Below are 20,891 nucleotides of genomic sequence, written 5' to 3' on the forward strand. Positions count from 1 at the left end.
TTACAGTCTCTGACAGATATCCCACCAATGTGATCAGGCTCCTCTCTCTGGCTCTAAACAGTCTCTTAATATGCTGTCATTTTTAAAAAATCTGAACTGGGGGCACCTGAGATTGAGCCACACATCAAGCTACACGCTCAGCGGAGGAGAGTCTGCTTGTCCCTATCCCCCTCTCTCTGTGCTTTCTTTCTCTCTCAAATAAATAAAAATCTTTAAATAAACAAATAAATAAACTTTAAAAATCTGTGTGCTGGTATTGCAAAAAATTCTTACACTTCTGTGATTTCTATTTTAGAATGGAATAATGTATGGTTTTGTGCTGCTGAAACTACACCAAGAATTAAGCCGGACAAATAAAGGAACCTTGCTGCGCCTGCAACTTTTTTGTGCAACAAAATCAGATATTCTTCAGGGTCATAACGAGTTGCAACTTTTGTATCAATCCATCTTTCAACACTAATTTGAATTCCAACCTCCCCTTCTCCCTCTATTTGTAGAAAACTGCACAATTCTTAGTAGTGAGCAAAAAAGAAACTGCAGGATTAAAATCTGTAGGTTTAGGGCACCTGGGTGGCTCAGTGGGTTAAGCCTCTGCCTTCGGTTCGGATCATGATCTCAGGGTCCTGGGATCAAGCCCCATATCGGGCTCCCTGACCAGCGGGGAGTCTGCTTTCCCCCTCTCTCTGTCTGCCTCTCTGCCTAATTGTAATCCCTCCCTCTGCCAAATAAATATATTTTTTAAAAAAATCTGTAGATTTAAAAGTGACATATTTCTACCTTTTGCTTGGACTTCTGATACAAATTTATCTCCCACTTACTAAGGCACCACATGGTCTGAAGAAACACAGGTAAATCACGGTAAACACATGGTAAATCATGAAGAACCAACCTTCAGGGCACAATGAGATGGAGAGAGGAAAGCAGGAAGAAGATATTATGAGGACTACCAAGCAATCTTCAAAAAATTAATAAAGCAGGAAAAAGTAAAAAGTTACAAAGAAAGCAAGCCTTTAAAAAAAGAGGTAAAGAGAAAAGAACAAAGTGATTAGGCAGAAAAACATCATTCATGCATGATATACATTATCTTTTTGAAGGAAAAACCAGAAAGATGCAGGTAAGAACAAGCAAACATAACCCAGGCTAGGCGCAAAGCTAACATTTCTTTGTCCTCAGAAAAATAACCAGAACAATATACATAAGCAAGGTCAATATAGCCATGCCCCATCTTGCCCTACACCTTGAAAAGAAGAACGTGAGGCAGCAACTGCTACACAGAATTTAGAAATCTTTAGAGCTCTAACTCAGGGGGATTTAAAAGGCTTACCGTGGGACCTGTATTTGGAGGTGACGATTCTTCTGTGCACACAGACAAGACAGAAAGGGAAGGCATCTGGGAGATCAGATCTGAGGGAGTCAGGGTTGGCACCTCTGTGCCACTGTCCAAGTTCAAAGCTGAAAGCCCAAGAGTATGATGCCCATTGAGCTCACTGGCACTGCTTTGGGTGGAAGGCTTTAGGGAATTCCGGAAGGTGCCATTGCGGAGGCAGGATGTGCTATGGAAAGTGCTCGCCAGCTTGGCTGTCTTCTGACTGCTGTCATCACAGTCAAGTTTGGGGAAGGACAGTGATTTGATATTGCTTACTGCAGGAATGGGGGGGAGGGACACTTTAGAAGACAGAGACATCTTTTCACAGTTGCCTAACTGTGGTAAGGTTATAAAGCCATTGGGTTTGTGAAGAGGCTTGATATCCAAGGTTGCCCGCTCCAGGGATGCCAGGACCTCCTCATCCTGTAACACAGACCCAGAGCCTCCTCTGGGCAAGTTATTGTCTAATAACTGAGCCATAATGGGTCCAGTGGTTCCTACCAGAATGTTTCTCAGCTCTTCCTTCTCATCAATAGTTTTTAACTCCAGATTATCAAATGGGTCTTCTTCACACTCAAAGTCAGCAGGATTGAAATCTGCCTTTGTGTGGGGTGGGCTGAGAACTTTCTGTTTCGTGGCACTGCTGCTGACCCGAGTCGGGGTAAGGATGCTATTGTGCTGTAAGCTGGCAAGGATGGGGTTAATCGGAGGTGGCATTGTGGCTGTACTGTGAGTCTTGGAGAAGCTCATTTTGCTGTCACCCTCTGGGCCACTCTTAGAATTCACTTTAGCTTCTACTTCCTCAGCCTTGCGCTCTGCTTCCCTCTGGGCTTCTTGGATTTTCTTAATATCTTCAGCCCACTCAATAGTCTTCTTTTCCAAGGAGAAGTCATACTGTAAAGATATAACAAAGAAAGAACGTGTGAACCTGGGTGGCTGCTCCTCCCCAACTCAATTCCTCCAATGAATTCTTTCTCACACGAGCACAACAGAACCTGGCAAAGCAGCATTTAAGGTGTATGAGATGATCCCCAGTCAGGAAGACTAAGGCTTCCTAAGCGCCTTATGTAGTTTAATCAAACTACGCTCCCAGATTACTTCTAGAAATGAAGTAGAGAGAACTCTCATCACTTCTAATTCTACATCACCAGGCCAAAGGTACCCTGCGAACTACTTCCTTTGCTTCTCTTCCCTCAGGCCATTTCCCTTTCTAGAATTCTTCACTGGTGGCTAGGCAGATCTCCGCAACCACCTCTGAAGCTTTGCTGATGGCCTTGTTCCTTCCTCTGAACTCTTTCATAACGTCTGTCTTTATCAGGTGATGCCAAGCACAAGTGATCACAGATAGATTTAATCTTTAATTTTTCTTCTAAACACTTCTCCCAACAATCACAAGCCTCTTGCAGGCAACTACTGGGCTTCAGAGCCTCTTCAGGGTCTCCATTATCAAGCACAATGCCCTAGATAGAGCCTATGCTCCACAGTAACAATAGCCCCTAACATTTAAGAAGCACTTAGGAGGAACCAAGCAAGACTCTAAGCACTTTTTATGTATTAACTCTCTGGATCTTTTCAACAACCCTTTATAGTAAGTACTATTACCCTCAGTTTACAAGAGTCATGCCCGAGGTCATAAGGCTGGTATATGGTAGAACCTGATATAACCCAGGCAGTATGACTGCAGACAGATTCTATGTTCTTAAACCACCATCTATTAAATTATAATGAACAGACTGTACCCTAAACACAGGAAAATTGATTATTAAGATATCGAGACATATTTAAATTAGGATTTTACAGTGCAAATCGCATAAGGATTCACTTTATGGTTGGTTCTTTAACAGTACCGTCAAGTATATCTCAATTTATAAAAATTTCATTTGTACACTTGGGGGAAAAAAATACACCTATTACAAAAAACAAAATTCAGGGGCACCTGGGTGGCTCAGTGCATTAAAGCCTCTGCCTCCAGCTCAGGTCATGGTCTCAGGGTCCTGGGATCAGGCCCCATGTCGGGCTCCCTGCTCAGCGGGGAGCCTGCTTCCCTCTCTCTGCCTGCCTCTCTGATTACTTGTGATCTCTGTCAAAATAAATAAATAAAATTTTTTTTAAAATTTCACCTCAGAAAAAACAAAACTTTTGGTGTTCACTCTAAAGTCTCAGAACTAAACAATATCCAGGTGCACATTCAAGGCTGAAGAGACAAGACGGAAGGATGGACAGGAAACAGGCCTACATGCCCAGACCAGAGTTTCAGAGTACAAGAAACTCTGGTCATCCCCAAGCCTTTCAGCTTCAAACAACACAAGAGAAGCCTGGAAAGGCACACATCAAGAAGTTTATTTATCTGGGACGTCTGGGTGGCTCAGTTGTTGGGCGCCTGTCAGGTTGCAATCCCAGGGTCCTGGGGGCTCCTTGCTTGACGGGAGCCTGCTTCTCCCTCTACCAGCCACTCCCCCACTTGTGCTCACTTTTTCTCTCAAATAAATAAATAAAATCTTTAAAAAGAAAAGCCGGGGCGGGGGGTATTTATTCCTGTGAGATGCCTGCTGGCTCAGCCTGTGAAGCATTCGACTCTTGATCTCAGGGTTGTGAGCTTAGGACCCACAATGAGCATGGAGCTTACTTAATAAAAACAAAACAAAACAAACCAACCTTTAAAAGAGAAGTTCTTCATGTATACCCCTGAGCCAGCTGCTGGGCCCCAGAAAGGCACCTGGGCAATCATGACACTTCCTTTGTACCACTAATGGGAGTGAAAAAACAGCACTGAACCAACCACTGCTTCTAACCAGGGAGGAAATTCAATTTTGCATCTGGCTTCTTCCACCATAAACAAGCTGTAACCAACTTCCACCACCTATAAACCTAGGTCCCTGGCATTTTACTCTCAAGAACTGGAAATTTCGGTGGCGCCTGGGTGGCTCAGTGGGTTAAAGCCTCTGCCTTCCGCTCAGGTCATGATCTCGGAGTCCTGGGATCGAGCCCCACATCGGGCTCTCTGCTCAGCAGGGAGCCTGCTTCCCCCCTCTCTCTCTGCCTGCTTCTCTGCCTACTTGTGATCTCTGTCTGTCAAATAAGTAAATAAAATCTTTAAAAAAAAAAAAAAAAAAAAAGAACTGGAAATTTCTTCACTTTTTTGTAAAACCTTTATTGCCTTTTATTTTTTAATTATGAAAGTAGTATAAAATACTTGGAACACAGAAAAAAAAGGAACAAATATTAGAATGAAAAAATAAGAATGTGGTTTGAGTGTACAAATAAATAATAACCGCATCTAATATTTATGGAGTACCAGGAACCAGAGCAAATATTATAAAAGCATTATTTTATTTAATCTTACAACAACCTTAAAAGCTAATTATCCCCACTTTACAGATGAGGATATGGAGACCCAGAGGGTTTAAGTAATCTGCACAAAATTACACTTCTATTAAATGGCAATTCCAGCTCATGAATGAGTGATATCAGATTCTACTCTAAACGATGACACTAAGGCCACCCCCTACTACTATGGCCACCACCACTACCGTATTCAATGAAAACTTTGTAGGCCCTAGGTGCAAGAATTATTTATGTGTTTTACTGGCTTACTTTGATGAATTTTTAACTGAAACCTGAAGTCTGCATTGTCATGCAAGGGCAAATATGACAAAGTTATAGGAAGCATCAAGTTATCCATCCGTCTAGAGCTCTAGGTCTGACCCTTCTGAGAAAAGAAAGGAGACCATCACCAATATCACAACCAAATTCCTCATGGAGACCCAGGAAGTCAAAGTTTAAAGGCACCATATGCGGTAAGAGAACAAAAATATTTCAACTGTTTCACACAGGAATGGAGCTCAAAAATCCTCTTTTGGGGCGCCTAGGTGGCTCAGTGGGTTAAGCCTCTGCCTTTGGCTCAGGTCATGATCTCAGGGTCCTGGGATCGAGCCCCTCATCGGGCTCTCTGCTCAGCAGGGAGCCTGCTTCCTCCTCCCTCTCTTTCTGCCTGCCTCTCTGCCTACTCCTGATCTCTGTCTGTCAAATGAATAAATAAAATCTTTAAAAAAAAAAAATCCTCTTTTGTTATTAGTAGGCGCTACGAATACAGTGAGGACAGTACCATGCACTTATTAATGCTTTATGCTGATCAGATAAATAGAAAATTCCCAGCAAAGCCTAAAACAGCAACAATTTGGGATTCAAAACACGTTTTCTAGATTTATCAATGAAACAGTGAGTAATAAGAGAACTATTAAAAGAAAATGGTGTTTTTTAATCCTATTTTAACAGTAGTACCCTGTACACAGAAAGTGGTTACTGACATTTGTTATAGCCAATACAAAAGTCAACAAGCAGGATGCGGGGGTGACTCAGTTGGTAAGCATCTGCCTTCGGCTCAGGTCATGATCACAGGGTCCTGGGAGAGTCCTGCATCAGGCTCCTCACTCAGCAGGAAGCTTGCTTCTCCCTTTGCCTGCCACTCCCTGTTTGTGCACCCCCGAGCACTCTCTCTCTCCCTCTCACTCTCTCTCTCCCTCTGACAAATAAATAAAATCTTAAAAAAGAAAAAAAATGTCACCAAACAGAACAATGTAAAACTTTCTATATATGGGAAATTTGTGTCTCTTCTGGCCCAATAAAGTCACCATACACAAAAGGGTTATTAATTCAGCTTTCAAAACTATATAAGATGTTCAACATCATTAGTAATTAAGGAAATACACATCAAACTGCAGTAAGAGATCATTGTAAAACCCACATGGATACATATGATCAAAAAGATGGATAAGAAGAGTTGGCAAGGATATGGATAAACTGGAACCCTCATGTACTGTGGGCAGGAATGTAAAATGGTACAGCCACTCTAGAAAACAGTACAGCTGTTCCCCCAAAAGGTTAAACACAGTTACCCTAAAACAACCCAGCAGTTCCACTTATATACCCAAGAAATATGAAAGCACACATCCACACAAAAACCTATCACAAACATTCACACCAGCATTACTGATAATAAGCAAATAGTGAAAACATTATGCTAAGTGTAGTAAGTCAGTCACAAAACACTATCTATTGTATTAATCCATTTATATGACATGTCCAAAACAGGCATATCCATAGGGACAGAAAGTAGATTTACTAGTTGCCAGGGGCTGGGGGGAGAGGGAAATAAGGAGTGACTGCTAATGGACACTGCATTTCTTTTTGGGATAAGGACACTACTCTGGAATTACATACTGACGATGGCTATACACTTTGAATATACTAAAAAACACTTATGTGGACACCTAAAAAGCTGAATTTCAAGATATGTGAATTATATGTCAATAAAGCTATTACTTTAAAAAATACAACTGAAACTCTCCCATTTGATTACCTACTGAATATACTGGAAAATAAATATTTCTTAGGGTAACATGGTGGTACCTCAGACAATGCCCCAGAAATAAAACTCCTTTGACGGAAAATTGTATTTTCTAAACTCTTAAAGTCATAGAAAGAAAAAAAAAAAAAGTCATAGAAAGAAGTGTTTGATAGGTAACATACTTTCCTTTTTTCCCATGTAATTCTTTCTCTAAACTGCGAGCTGTTGAGGACAGTGATTAAGGTATTTATTTCTATCCCCAACCCTAGCAGAGCACCGCTCAAAAGTAGGCACTAAATAAATGTGCACTGAGGGAAGAAAGGAAGTCATAGAATATAAGGCTATTTGCTGCTTTCAAGAAGTAATTCTAAATTTTATATGTAACTGAACTTTAAAGATGAAAGGTTGAGAAAGAAGCTACTGAGATGGCATCTAAGCACATTCCAGAAGAATAAACAGATTTTAACAGGTAGACAGCTTTTAGTACAGTGAGAAAGAGGAAAACATTCAAGGTGGAGGTAACAGCTCATGAAAAAAAGCACAGTACTATAGGTCATATACACGGTATGTTCAATGAACTGGTAGTCACCTGGGACGTAGGAGATATGGAGATGATGAGCTAAGGTGCTTTAGCACAACCTTATGTCTAAACTTGATTAAATAAGGACTGGTGAATCAGTGTAAGTTTTTGTTCTGTTTTGTTTTGTTTTAACAGAGATATGACAACTGGAAACTTTAATTTAGAGATATTGTTCTAGAAACAATACGAAAAAAATTTTTTAAAGTGCTGTAAGCAGAAGGGCCAATTAAAGAGGACTACTGCAGAAGTCCAGGTTAAAAAAAAAAAAATCACAGAAGGATGAATTGGGTGGTAAAGGTGAGACACAACAGAGAGAAAAAGATTTCCTAATTTGAGTGACCAAGAAGATAATGAGGACATCAAAAGAGAGAAAGAAGTAAACGAGCAAGTCAGACGGGCAGTAGGGGTTTGTTCTGGACAAGGTACAGAAACCCAGGAATATACAGTCTAACAGATTGTAGATGATCTGTAATAAATAAACATATGTAAGTGTGTGCATATGTGTGTGTGTGTGTGTGTGTATGTGTGAGAGAGAGAGACAGAGACAGAGAGACAGAGAGAAAGACAGACAATGTGAGCCAAACAGTAATAGCTGCTGTAAGACATACAAATAAGAGATAGGAGAATGGTTTTTATTCCTATTCACTATACATCAAAATCTTACTCTTTAAATTTTTAAATACACTAAACTTTAACTAAAAATCACCACTTACCTGTACTTCTCTGACCACCTGCAAACAATCAGGCAAGGAGAAGCCAATAGGAAGACCAACTTTAGCTGGTGTTTTGAATTTGTCTCCTATCTTAAATGGGACATCATCAAGGTAACTGAAAGTCCCTACAATCAAAAATAAAGTAGAAAATATCAGCAAAGAACTTTATTATTTGTTCTGCTATTATCTTACATCTAGGATACAACATAAATTTATGCTATCCTAAAACTAGAAGTTACAGAGACTTGCCGCTCTGACTGCTTACCTTCTCCTGACCTTAGACCTCTGTGGAGGAAATCCTGCTTGAGCCTACTTGATCTTACTAGGGTTTATTTTCAATTACATTTAGTATAAAAGCCAAAGTACTCATAGAAGCCTAAAATGCCTCTCCAAATCCCACTACACTAACTCACAGTAATTGCTCCTCAACCACGACAAGGTCAAACCCACCTCAAAATTTCTGCAGTGGCTGCTCCTTCTATCTGAAATGTCCTTCCCTGAAATATTCACGCGACTTATTCCTTCGACTTCTTCAAGTCTTTGCTCAAATGTCACTCTCTCAATGAAGCTTCCTCGGACCACTCTATTCAAAACCACCTGACCCTCATTGCAGTACTCCCATGTCACCACCTATCCTTTCGCCCACAGCACTTATTACCGTCTAACATATTAAGGAATTCATTTTTAAATTATATTTACTGTCTGTCTGGCCCAATGGAATATAAGCTCCTTGCAGACAAGCAAATAAGTCTATTTTATTCACTGACGTACTGCCAAAACCTATACATATTAGGCACTTAATACTGATGAATTGATAGAACCTCCACAAAAGAACCTCTTTGACTAGGAGTTCTCTATTTTAGAAAGAATCATTTCTAATTAATACAAAGAATTACTCTGCATTTTTTTATTTTTTAAAAGATTTTTATTTACTTATTTGACACAGAGAGAGAGATCACAAGTAGGCAGAGGCAGGCAAGGGGGGGAAGGTGTGTGCGGTGGGGAGAAGCAGGCTCCCTGCTGAGCAGAGATCCTGATGCGGAGCTTGATCCCAGGACCCTGAGATCATGACCTGGACCAAAGGCAGAGGCTTAACCCACTGAGACACCCAGGTGCCCCTACTCTGCATTTTTTAAACTATATTCTGCAGCAGATGTAGAAATATTCAAGAAGCATAGCACTTATGAAAAAAGGAAAATCAGGGGTGCTAGAGTGGCTGTCAGTTAAGGGTCTGCCCTCAGTTCAGGTCATGAACTCAGGGTCTCAGGATCAACTTTCACATCAGGCTTCCCTGCTTGGTGCAGAGTCTGCTTCTCGCTCTCCCTCTGCTCCTCCTCGCTGCTCATGGTCTCTCTTAAATAAGTAAATAAAAACAAACAAATAAACAAAACAGACAAGACTATGGGAATCAAAAAAGGATTAATCAGGAGACATAAACCACATACAGCTGAACTGCTCTAACTCCCTGAAGGCTAAATAAGCCTAAATGCTGAATCATACAGAAAGACCAGGACATTATCACTGATTTAGAGTCAGACAAAATGAGAGTGGCTCTTATATATGACTCTAACTATACACTCCCAATTGTACATGGTTTCTTTTCTGAACCAGATCTGGGGCTAACTTCCTGGCAGAACCATCATGGACAATGAAATAGTTCCTACTTTTTTACTATTAACAGCTAGTAAAATAAGGATTGCTGGGGACACCTGGGTGGCTCAGTCAGTTAAGCCCTTGCCTTCGGCTCAGGTCATGATCCCAGGATTCTGGGATCAAGGCCCAAGTTGGACTGCCTGCTCAGTGGAGAGCCTGCTTCTCCCTTTCCTTCCTGCTTCTGCTCTCTCTCTCAAATGAATAAATAAAATCTTAAAAAAAAGGATTGCTTCTGGGCCTCACACTGGTTTACTTCCTTGAATGCTTAGAATTATAGACAGAATATTACAATTACAAATATATATACACAAATAATATACAAATATTAGACAGAATAATACAATTACCCCTCTTCCATGAAGATGGCTTCTCTCCCTTTCTAAAAACAGATTTCAAGACTTAACAAACTCAAGATATATTTGAAATCTTCTCATCATTCCCATTTCCTGAAGTAAATACTGCTCTGATACACCTGAAACCCTCCAGCAGAAAGAAGGCCCCTAGTTGCACCCTTGGGGGCTGGCGTCTCTCTTTTCCCTATCTTCTAGTCAGAACTGAAACATTTTATGTATCTCCCACTCAGCAAGCAAATTAAATTCACAACTGTGCTCAATTTAACAATTCTTCTGGAAAATAACCATAATTATTAATACTCTAGGATCTTCATTGGTCATATCTGTAGATGTACTATTTTCTCACACACTAAATGGCAATACCTATCACATTCCCACCCTTTTTTTTTACTTGATTATTTCTAGTCCTGTAAGAATGAGCTTAACAACTTCCTTCTTAATCTCAGAACACCCAGTTCATACCAGCACCTCAGGTCTTAGCATTCTGTGCCTAGACACTCTGAGTGAAAATCCTGAGTGTCCCTTAAGAAGGGATAAATGCTTTTTATCTACACCTCCCAAACCCAGCATAACTGGCAGATAAGATGCTCAGTAAGAACAAAAAAAGAAGCATGTTCTATACTTCTTTCATATTTAACTCTCACCCCTATGCTAACTCACATTTGATTAACTTTTATTAAAATTCAAAATGATTTACCTAAAATGGCAAGGCTACTCATAAAAATATACGAGGTGCTTCCCCACCAAAGTATCAGGTATCATCACAGGTTGCCCAAAAAAAACAAGTACTGGTTACAACCCTAAAACCCTGCCACTTAAAAAATATTTACATTATAGAAATTAATAGCAAAGTTCTAACTTAAAATTTTTTTTATCTGTCTTCCATAAAAACAGGTGCTCAAATTTTACTAGAGATTAGATTTTAACTTTAGCTAGAGCCCTGATAGGAGACAAAGCTGAAACTAGCATTTTCTAAGAAGCATTGGCAAGATTTACAGTCAAATTAACAATCACAAAATTAAGTCTAGTTTCACAATGTTTACTCATTCAAAGTAAGTTAATTATCACACACTCACATACACACACACACACACTCTGAAAAATATCCTACCCATAATAACATAAAAGTGTATGATATACAAATATTAAGAAAACCCATCCAGGGCCGCTTGGGTGGCTTAGTGGGTTGAGCCTTTGCCTTCAGCTCAGATCATGATCCCAAAGTCCTAGGACTGAGCCCCAGTTTGGGCTCTCTGTTTGGCAAGGAGCCTGCTTCCCCCTCTGTCTCTGCCTGCCTCTCTGCCTACTTGTGATCTCTCTCTCCATCAAATAAATAAATAAAAATCTTTAAAAAAAAAAAATCCACACTAAAACTAACAAAATTTTCTTTTTCCTAACAAAATTTCTTAAATGAACAGTTCTACTGCAGAATGGTGATGGGAGCTGAAGGAGAAAATTATTTATAAAAAATAACATACTTAACATATCTGAGCCAAATGAGTTAACTTTCAAAGGGTGTTCAGTTTCCTTGCCCAACTTTCAGTTCGGAAACTATGACAGTGCTGTATACACTGATGACTTCTATTCTGTAAGTTGAAGTAGGCTATGACAGTGCTGTATACACTGATGACTTCTATTCTGTAAATTGAAGTAGGCCCTGGCATAGGGAGAGATGAATCAAGTATTGTACCTTTAAACTGTTTCCCTTCCTTAACACCAATTAAAGGTTTCTGCTTTTAAAAATCAGTTTCAGGGGCACCTGGGTGGCTCAGTGGGTTAAGCCTCTGCCTTTGGCTCAGGTCATGATCTCAGGTCCTGGGATTGAGCCCCGCATTGGGCTCTCTACTCGGCGGGGAGCCTGCTTCCTCCTCTCTCTCTCTCTGCCTGCCTCTCTATTTGTGATCTCTCTCTGTCAAATAAATAAATCTTAAAAATAAATAAATAAAAATAAAAATCTGTTTCATTTCACAAACAAAGGCAATGCCAAGGTCACTTGGCACATCCTCTAACTCCCTGGTCTTGATCCCTTAAACTTTGTTGGTAGGGAATGAGCCAACAGTTAGGCGTTTACTGGAGAAAGGGGGCGGGGGGAGAATAAAGGGCAAAAACACATTTAGGGAAACCTGGCTGGCTCAGTTAGTAAAGCATGGGGACTCTAATGCAGAGATTACTTAAAACCAAAAAATCTTTTAGGTAGTCCGGTCAGTTAAGCATCAAACTCTTGATTTCGGCTCAGGTTGTATGATCTCCGGGCCATGAGAACAAGCCCCCACAGGGCTCTGTACTGGGCAGAGAAGTTGCTTGGGATCCTCTCTCTCTCTCTCCCCTTGTCCCTCCCCACCCCATCAACCCACCTCGTGGTGCATGCTCTTTTATTGTTTTCCTTTGTTTTTAAGATTTTTATTTATTTGAGGGGCACCTGGGTGGCTCAGTGAGTTAAAGCCTCTGCCTTCACCTCAGGTCATGATCCCAGAGTCCTGGGATCGAGACCCATGTCGGGCTCTCTGCTTGGCAGGGAGCCTGCTTCCCCCTCTCTCTCTGCCTGCCTCTCTGCCTACTTGTGATCTTTGTCAAATAAATAAATAAAATCTTTAAACACACACATACACACAAAAAGATTTTTATTTATTTGAGAGAGAGACAGCAAGAGAGGGAACACTAGCAGGGGGAGTTGGAGAGAAAGAAGCAAGTTTCCCACTAAGCAGGGAGCCGAATGCAGGGTTCGATCCCAGGACCCCAGGATCATGACCTGAGCCGAAGGCAGACGCTTAACAACTGAGCCACCCAGGGGCCCCTCTCTTTCTCTATTTTATTTTTTAAAAATATTATTTATTTATTTGACAGAGAGATCACAAGTAGGCAGAGAGGCAGGCAGAGAGAGAGAAAGGAAAGCAGGCTCTCAGCTTAGCAGAGAGCCTGATGCAGGACTCAATCCCAAGACCCTGAGATCATGACCTGAGCCGAAGGCAAAGGCTTAACCCCACTGAGCCACCCAGCTGTTCCTCTCTCTCTCTTTAAAAAAAAAGCAAAAAACAAAACAAAACTTTTGGGGGCACCTGGCTGGCTCAATGGATGAAGCACATAACTTTTGATCTCAGAGTTGAGAGTTGGAGACCCACACTGACTGTAGGGATTACGTAAAAATAAAATCTTTAGGGGTGCCTGGGTGGCTCAGTGGGTTAAGCCTCTGCCTTCAGCTCAGGTCATGATCCCAGGGTCCTGGGATCAAGCCCACATCGGGCTCTCTGCTCAGCAGGGAGCCTGTTTCCCTTCCTCTCTCTGCCTGTCTCTCTGCCTACTTGTGATCTGTCAAATAAATAAATAAATAAATAATCTTCTAAAAAAAAAAAGTTAAATAAATAGAACCTTTTAAAAAAAAAAAAGGCATTTAAAGAAATGGCAACAGGGGCGCCTGGGTGGCTCAGTAGGTTAAAGCCTCTGCCTTTGGCTCGGGTTGTGGTCTCGGGGTCCTGGGATCAAGCTAGGCATCCGGCTCTCTGCTCAGCAGGGAGCCTGCTTCCTCCTCTCTCTCTGCCTGCCTCTCTGACTACCTGTGATCTCTGGCTATTAAATAAGTGGATAAAATCTTTAAAAAAAAAATAAAGAAATAAAGAAATGGCAACAAAGCAAACAACCTTTTGAATGGACAGAAGACTACCATAGTTTAATTAATGATCATACTTTGAGGATTATAAAGAACGTATTTTGCAAATATAACTGTGCCTTACAAATTATTCATTTTAATCCAATAAATCAAAATACATATAATTAAAGACAACAATTTCTCATTTCTCATTACACCTTATTTTTTAAATAGATTCAATAAAACTCAATTAACTACATGGCCCAGAGAATTAAACAGTGTGACTAACAAATTTCCAGCTTACCCCAAATACTTTTCAGTTTCAGTCTTTATTACTGAATATCTTTCTAAAATGTCTGAGCTCACTTTCTTAAGTTCAGTTTCAAGAAAGAAAGTAAGTCTATCTCTGATGGCTATGGCTGTGTCAGTTCCCTGAAGTCAGTTTCTACACCTGACCTTGCATTACACCACAGTGGAAGAGAACCGGCTAAAAATGTAGTAAATTGGGATAAATTCTCAGAAAGCATCATAGTGATTTCTTTCTTTTCAAATTGCTGATATGCTTATAATCTTGTCACCGGCATGTTTTTCTGCAAAAAAAGTTGTAATTCCAGAGAAGAGGAGAGATGAATTCATAATGGAGGGTAGAAACCAGATTATGCTTAATTCAGGTTTTACTGTGACTTCAAATTGAGGATTCAAATTGAAGTTTTTGAAAAAGACCAAGAGTAAAGACCAAACTTAAAATTTAGTGAAAAATACAATTCCATGACCAGGTATCACTATCTTAAAGCCATTAGGCTGGTTTTAAACTTAGATTAGGGGCACCTGGGTGGTTCAGTAGGTTAAGCCTCCAACTCCTGATTTCAGCTCAAGTCATAATCTCAAGGTTATGAGACTGAGCCTCATGTGGGGCTCTATGTCAGCACAGAGTCTGCTTGAGATTCTCTCCCTCTGCCCCTTCCCCTGCTAGTGCATGCACCCCACCTTTGATAAATCAATCAATTAATTAATTAAAGTTGACAGACACACATGAAGACAGATTCACACAACATTATACAGGTATCTGCTACAGGATGTAAAGTTACAAGAAAATGCAACTCATACCTTAACAACAAAAGCCAGATAACCTACAAAATCAGCTTCTCCCCACCCCAAAATCAGCTTTTTAAGATACAATGCCTGGCATTCAATCAAAAATAAGACACACAAAAAAGCAAGAAAATGTGATCCATCATTAAGAGAAGAACCAGTCATCAGACCCAAACTGAGGGATAGCAAAGATATTGAAATTATCAGAAAGGCTTAAAATAACTGTAATAAATATACCAAAGGATCTAATGGAAAAGATGAACATGTGTAAGCAGATGAGAAATTTCAATAAGAGACGTAAATATAAGGAAACAAAGCAACAATGCCAGAAATGAAAAATGCAGTATCAGAGAGAAATCTTTGATGGTTCATAACCAGGCTGTCCTGATAATCAGAAAATATTTAGCAGAGGAAAGAACCAGAGACCCTGAGGGTAGGTCAAAAGAAATTAACTGAACTGAAACATAAAGGTGAAAGAAAAAAAAAAAAAAGAACAAAACGGAACAGAGCCTTAAGAGATATTTAGGACAGTATCAAACAGCCTAATATGTGTATGATTAGAGTCTTAAAAGGATAAGAGAGGGGCACCTGGGTGGCTCAGTCATTAAGGGTCTGCCTTCGGCTCGGGTCATGATTCCAGGGTCCTGGGATCAAGCCCTGCATCGGGCTCCCTGCTCAGCAGGAAGCCTGCTTCTCCCTCTCCCACTCCCCCTGCTTCTGTTCCCTCTCTCGCTGTGTCTCTCTCTGTCAAAAAAAATAAATAAAATTTAAAAAAAAAAAATTTTTTTTAATTAAAAAAAAAAAATTTAAACAAAAAGGGGGGGCAATGCAAAAAACAATGGGGCAGAAGTAATATGAAAGGAAATAATGGCTGCAAATTTTCCGAGAGTGATAAAAGATATCAACCCACAGATCCAAGAAGTTTAGCTAATTTCAAGCAGGATAAATACACAGAAAATCATACGAAGGCACATCACAGTAACAATGCTGAAAACAAAGATAAAATTCTTGAAAGATGGTGGGGGAAGGGGAGCAATGATTCAATGACGGCCAATTTCTTTACATTACACTGTAAAGCAGTAACAGATCAACTTTAAAAACAATTTAAAATAAAACATCTTCATCACTCAGCAGAAAAAGTATTTCAATATCCTAGGAGAAATTAAACCAAAGGCATAATGAACCTCCCTAAGAAGTTAGCTACCTCAACGGTCATAAACAGGACAATGTGGCTTTTCAAAGGACAGAGTTTAGTTTTATTAAGTTTTATCTGATCATACAGACTTATTTTTTTCCTAAATTAGAATCTCAAGGAACTTTCACAGATATTAAAAAAGGAATCTTTTTGTTGAAACTTTTTTCTCCATTTAATTTATTTGAGATAGAGCGAGAGAGAGCAGGGGAGGGGCACAGGGAAAGGCAGAGGGAGAGGGAGAAGCAGACTCCCTGCTGAGCAAATTGTACCATGCTGGGCTTGATCCCAGGACTCCCGAGATCATAACCTGAGCCAAAAGCAGACTCTTAACCAACTGAGCAACACAGGTGCCCCTGTTAAAACGTTTTTAAAAACCCACTTCTGGGGGCACATGAGTGGCTCAGTTCAATAAGGATCCACCTCTGGCTTTCCCTCTACCCCTCCCCCAATGCTTACACAATCCCATGCACCCACACACTCTCTTTAAAAAAAAATAAACAGCGTGCCTGCGTGGCTCAGTCAGTTAAGTGCCTGCTTCAGCTCGTCATGGTACCGGTTTCCTGGGATCAAGTCCCACATTGGTTGGGGAGTGGGGGGTGTTTCTGCTCAGCAGGGAGCCTGCTTCTCCCTCTCCCACTCCCCTGGCTTGTACTTGGTATCAAATAAATAAATAAAAGCTTAAAAAATAGTAACAATAATAAAATCTTAAAAATAAAAATAAATGTAAAAAGTAACTTCTGGAAAATAATTTTTTTCTTAAATAAAGTGGAAAATAAGTTAAAAACTAAAGAGAAGTAACATTTTAAAACACCAGACTCCCAGAAAGGCCTGATTTAAACTGAGCCAAGGGTTTGCAATTTACATAATATAATACAAGCACAATATTTTTAAAGGGCTTTAAGAATTAACTGCTTATTCTCTTATTCTGTCATTTAGGGATATGTAGTTATTAATGACAGTGGAAGAAGTTCTGCCTTAGTTGAAAAAGATGAACTTGAGGAACACCTGGGTGGCTTAGTTGGTTAAGCATCTGCCTTCAGCTCAGGTCATGATCCCAGCTTTCTGGGATCCAGTCCTGCATTGGGCGCCTTACTCAGCGGGAAGCCTGCTTGCCCCTCAGCCTGCCATTCTCCCTGTTTGTGCGCACACATTTCTCTCTCTCTCTCTGACAAACAAATAAATGAAACCTTTAAAAAGGGGGGCGCGCCTGGGTGGCTCAGTGGGTTAAAGCCTCTGCCTTCAGCTCCAGTCATGATCCCAGGGTCCTGGGATCGAGCCCCGAATCGGGCTCTCTGCCCTGCGGGGAGCCTGCTTCCTCCTCTCTCTCTGCCTGCCTCTCTGCCTACTTGCGATCTCTGGTCTGTCAAATAAATAAATAAATAAATCTTTAAAAAAAAAAAAGTAGAGGTGGGGGCACCTGAGTTGTTCTCGTTAAGCATCTGCCTTCGGCTCAGGTCACGATCCCAGGACCCTGGGATCGAGCAGCACACTGGGCTCCCTCCTGAGAGATAACCCTGCTTCTCCCTCTCCCACTCCCCCTGCTTGTGTTCCCTCTCTCGCTGTGTCTCTGTCAAATAAATAAATAAATAAATAATCTTTTTTTTTTTTAAATGAACTTGGAAAGTAAATCAAACAGTAGTCATAGCACAGGATGTAGTCAGCCCAAATATTTAAAAAGACAAAAAGCAATTTAATATCCAGTCACAATAACAAATGTTACCTCCTTCTCCACATCTCAAATGCCCTGAAAGAATTATATACACACATACACTCATTAATCCTAATGAACCAGTCAGATAATACCTACCTTAGGGAGATTCAATCCACAGGCCTATAAGCTAGGCTGTACCAATCAGATCCTCCCTTGGCCAAAAGACAGAAAAACTTTTAGCTACATGATGTTAGCCACTTAAACTGAAAGATCAAGTAGCAAGCAGTATAATAATGGGGGGTGGCCATTTTTGACCCTACGCACTCTACACAAGTAGGTCAAAAAAGCAAGTCTATAAACAGAAGAATAAAAATGGAGCACACCCGCAGAGAAAAGCCTAAGAAAAGGCCATGTAGCTTCCTGAGAGATGGAGGGAGTATGAGCCTTAGCTTCCTGGCTTTCTAATTTCAGCTCTGTAAGACCAGGCTGAATTTGATTTCCTGCACTCAGATGCCAACAAGACTGATATTCTCCCCCCACCTTTTTTTTTTTGCCTATTCCCTTTAATTTCTATTCCTTAAACTACATAATATCTAAAAATAAGATTTTTTACTCTTAAAAACTCTAAAGCTACAGACATTCAAGTAAGAGCTCCGCAGTTAAAAGCAGAAGCTGAAAAAAGAAAGAAAAAAAATCTTTTCTCAGGGCACCTAGGTGGTTCAGTTGGTTAAGCATCTGACTCTTGATCTCACCTCAGGTCTTGATCTCAGGGTTGTGAGTTCAAACCCCACGCTGGGCTCCACAATTAGCGTGAAGCCTACTGAAGAAAAGGGAAAGGAGAAAGGAGAGAAGAAAGAGAGGAGAAAGGAAAGAAGAAAGGAAAGGAAAGGAAAGAAAAAAAAAAATTTCTCAAATTTTACTCATGTAGAATGTTTCACTTAAACAACAAAATTTTGGTGAGGAATGTAAGGAGATGGAGAAATTTCTTAAAAAGTTACTGAGTCCTTAAAAAAGTGATCCAAAAAAAAAGTGATCCAGAGGCAACTTCAGATCTACCTCTCTACTATCATTTGAATACTTTTAAAGTATTGTCTAATAATCCTTAGACAATAGGAAATACCTTACCTGGCAGATCTGATGCCTAACCTGCTATAAAGAATGCAAACTCCTGGAGCACCTGGGTGGTTCAGTCAGTTAAGTGTGTGCCTTTGGCTTAGGTCATGATCCCAGAGTCTTGAGATCAAGCCCCACATTGGGTTGCCTGCTCAGCAGGAAGCCTGCTTCTCCCTCTCCCACTACCCCTGCTTGTGTTCCTTCTTTCACTGTCTCTAATAAATAAACAGTATTTAAAAAAAAAAAGCAAATCCCTGAGCATGACTGACTTAACTCCAAAATGACTTAACAAAACACATACAACTGATGTATATAAGCATATGCACAATGGTAATTCAAAATACTAAACTGTTATATGAAATATGCAAGCAAGTTAGAACCCCAGTGACTGCTGCTGCAGCCTGATTGAGCTGACTGATTCAATCAAGCAACCAGAAGAGCACACCAATGTATGCTGCCATGTAATCTGGCAAACCATTCTTACAATGACATGATTTTAAAAATGGAAGGATATGGGGCGCCTGGGTGGCTCAGTGGGTTAAAGCCTCTGCCTTCAGCTCGAGTCATGATCCCAGGGTCCTGGGATCGAGCCCCACATCGGGCTCTCTGCTCTGCGGGGAGCCTGCTTCCTCCTCTCTCTCTGCCTGCCTCTCTGCCTACTTGTAATCTCTGTCAAATAAATAAATAAAATATATTTTTTTAAAATGAAAGAATAGCTTTAAAAATCTTCATTTTTGGGTGGCACCAGGGTGGCTCAGAGGGTTAAGCCACTGCCTTCGGCTCAGGTCATGATCTCAGGGTCCTGGAATCGAGTCCCGCATCGGGCTCTCTGCTCAGCAGGGAGCCTGCTTCCCTCTCTCTCTCTCTGCCTGCCTCTCCGTCTCCTTGTGATTTCTCTCTGTCAAATAAATAAATAAAATCTTTTAAAAAAAAAATCTTCATTTTTTTAAGTGGGGAAGAAGCACAGGGCAGAGAGACCATCTTAAGCAGGCTCCACGCCCAGTACAGAGCCTGAAGCAGGGCTTGATCTCAACCCTGAGATCATGACTTAAGCAGAATCAAGAGTCAGATGCTTAACTGACTGAACCACCAGGCATCCTCAAAAACCCTTTTCAAATAACTGTGTTGTTTGGATTTCTGGTATTTAATTCTTATCTTCTACTGTATGAAAAGAGAATCTAACTTTAATTCTTAGGCACATCCATTCCTCCCAAATGCAGATAATAAAGCTTACTGAAAGGTTGTATCACAGAAAAGGATGATAAACTATTCATTTCAAATACAAAATTGTAATTACTACCACTAACGTGTCTGTAATTACTGATCATGGTTTATTTGTAGTAATTATTTCCTATGACTGTGGGGCAGGAAGGGAGGATGACAGGGATAGACACTAAAGCAAACATTATTAAGTACTAAGTTTTAGAGTGTTTCACACCTGAGACAACGAAAAGCTATGACCAGAGAGTAACAAAGGGAATGTTAAGGACTTCAAAACAATAAAAATAGATAGGCTCCCCATCCATCTCTGGTAGTTTCAAGTACAATAACCACAGAGACTCTATGTAACTAACTACTTCAATACTTCAATATTACACAATCTGAAATCCAGTAGAATGTATAGGCTACACTGTCACACAACTTTTTCTCAAGCTGTTCATTTAAATAAACAAAAAGGGGCATTTACCTAATGCTAAGTGATTTCAAATCCTCAGAGCAAATCATAACTTAAACCATAACATCTAACAGTCCACTTACCATGAAAATCTGCACCCAACTTCTTAGAAGCCATTTAGAACCTGAAAAACAAAGAAATATTTTTAAGCACAACATGCTCTGAGGGGATAAAAACAAATCATTATGAGAATATTGAGACTACAAAAAAAAACCCCAGAATACAGTCTTCAAACTTCTCAGTCCCAAAATCTCAAAAAAGGAGAAAGGTAGAGATACTTGTTTTCTAAAGAAAAGTTAAATATTTCTAAAATCTGTATGTTCTAAAAATGTATGTGTGGGGACACCTGGGTGGCTCAGTCAGTCAAGCGTCTGCCTTTGGCTCAGGTCATGAACCAGGGCCCTTGGATGGAGCCAGATTTCAGGCTCCCGGCTCTGCAGGTAGTCTCCTTCTCCCTCTGCCTCCCCCCACTTGTGCTCAGGCTCTCTCTCTCTTTCTCTCAAATAAATAAAATCTTAAAATTTTTTTAAGTGAAGGACAAAAACATAAAACCACACGTTTGTATTTTCA

The 20,891-nt window shown here is 40.4% G+C and overlaps 2 protein-coding genes across 3 annotated transcripts in view; one reads left to right on the forward strand and one right to left on the reverse strand.

The window, feature by feature from the left end:
• KIF24 (kinesin family member 24) overlaps positions 1 to 630 on the forward strand; it is a 106,040-nt gene extending 105,410 nt beyond the window's left edge. Inside the window, exon 15 of the mRNA XM_032308363.1 lies at positions 297 to 630. The gene's annotated coding sequence lies outside the window, so the exon portion shown is untranslated. The remainder of the gene's footprint in view (positions 1 to 296) is intronic.
• UBAP1 (ubiquitin associated protein 1) overlaps positions 1 to 20,891 on the reverse strand; it is a 64,333-nt gene that overhangs the window by 9,418 nt on the left and 34,024 nt on the right. For both annotated transcript variants that reach the window (XM_032308376.1, XM_032308377.1), the window contains 3 exons: positions 20,405 to 20,445; positions 8,007 to 8,131; positions 1,325 to 2,260 (listed from right to left, as the gene is read on the reverse strand). In XM_032308376.1, coding sequence (XP_032164267.1) covers positions 1,325 to 2,260; positions 8,007 to 8,131; positions 20,405 to 20,438 — 1,095 coding nt within the window. In that variant the 5' untranslated portion in view covers positions 20,439 to 20,445. The remainder of the gene's footprint in view (positions 1 to 1,324; positions 2,261 to 8,006; positions 8,132 to 20,404; positions 20,446 to 20,891) is intronic.

Source organism: Mustela erminea, chromosome 12 (genome assembly GCF_009829155.1).
Source record: "Mustela erminea isolate mMusErm1 chromosome 12, mMusErm1.Pri, whole genome shotgun sequence".
NCBI classification, from domain to species: Eukaryota; Metazoa; Chordata; class Mammalia; order Carnivora; family Mustelidae; genus Mustela; species Mustela erminea.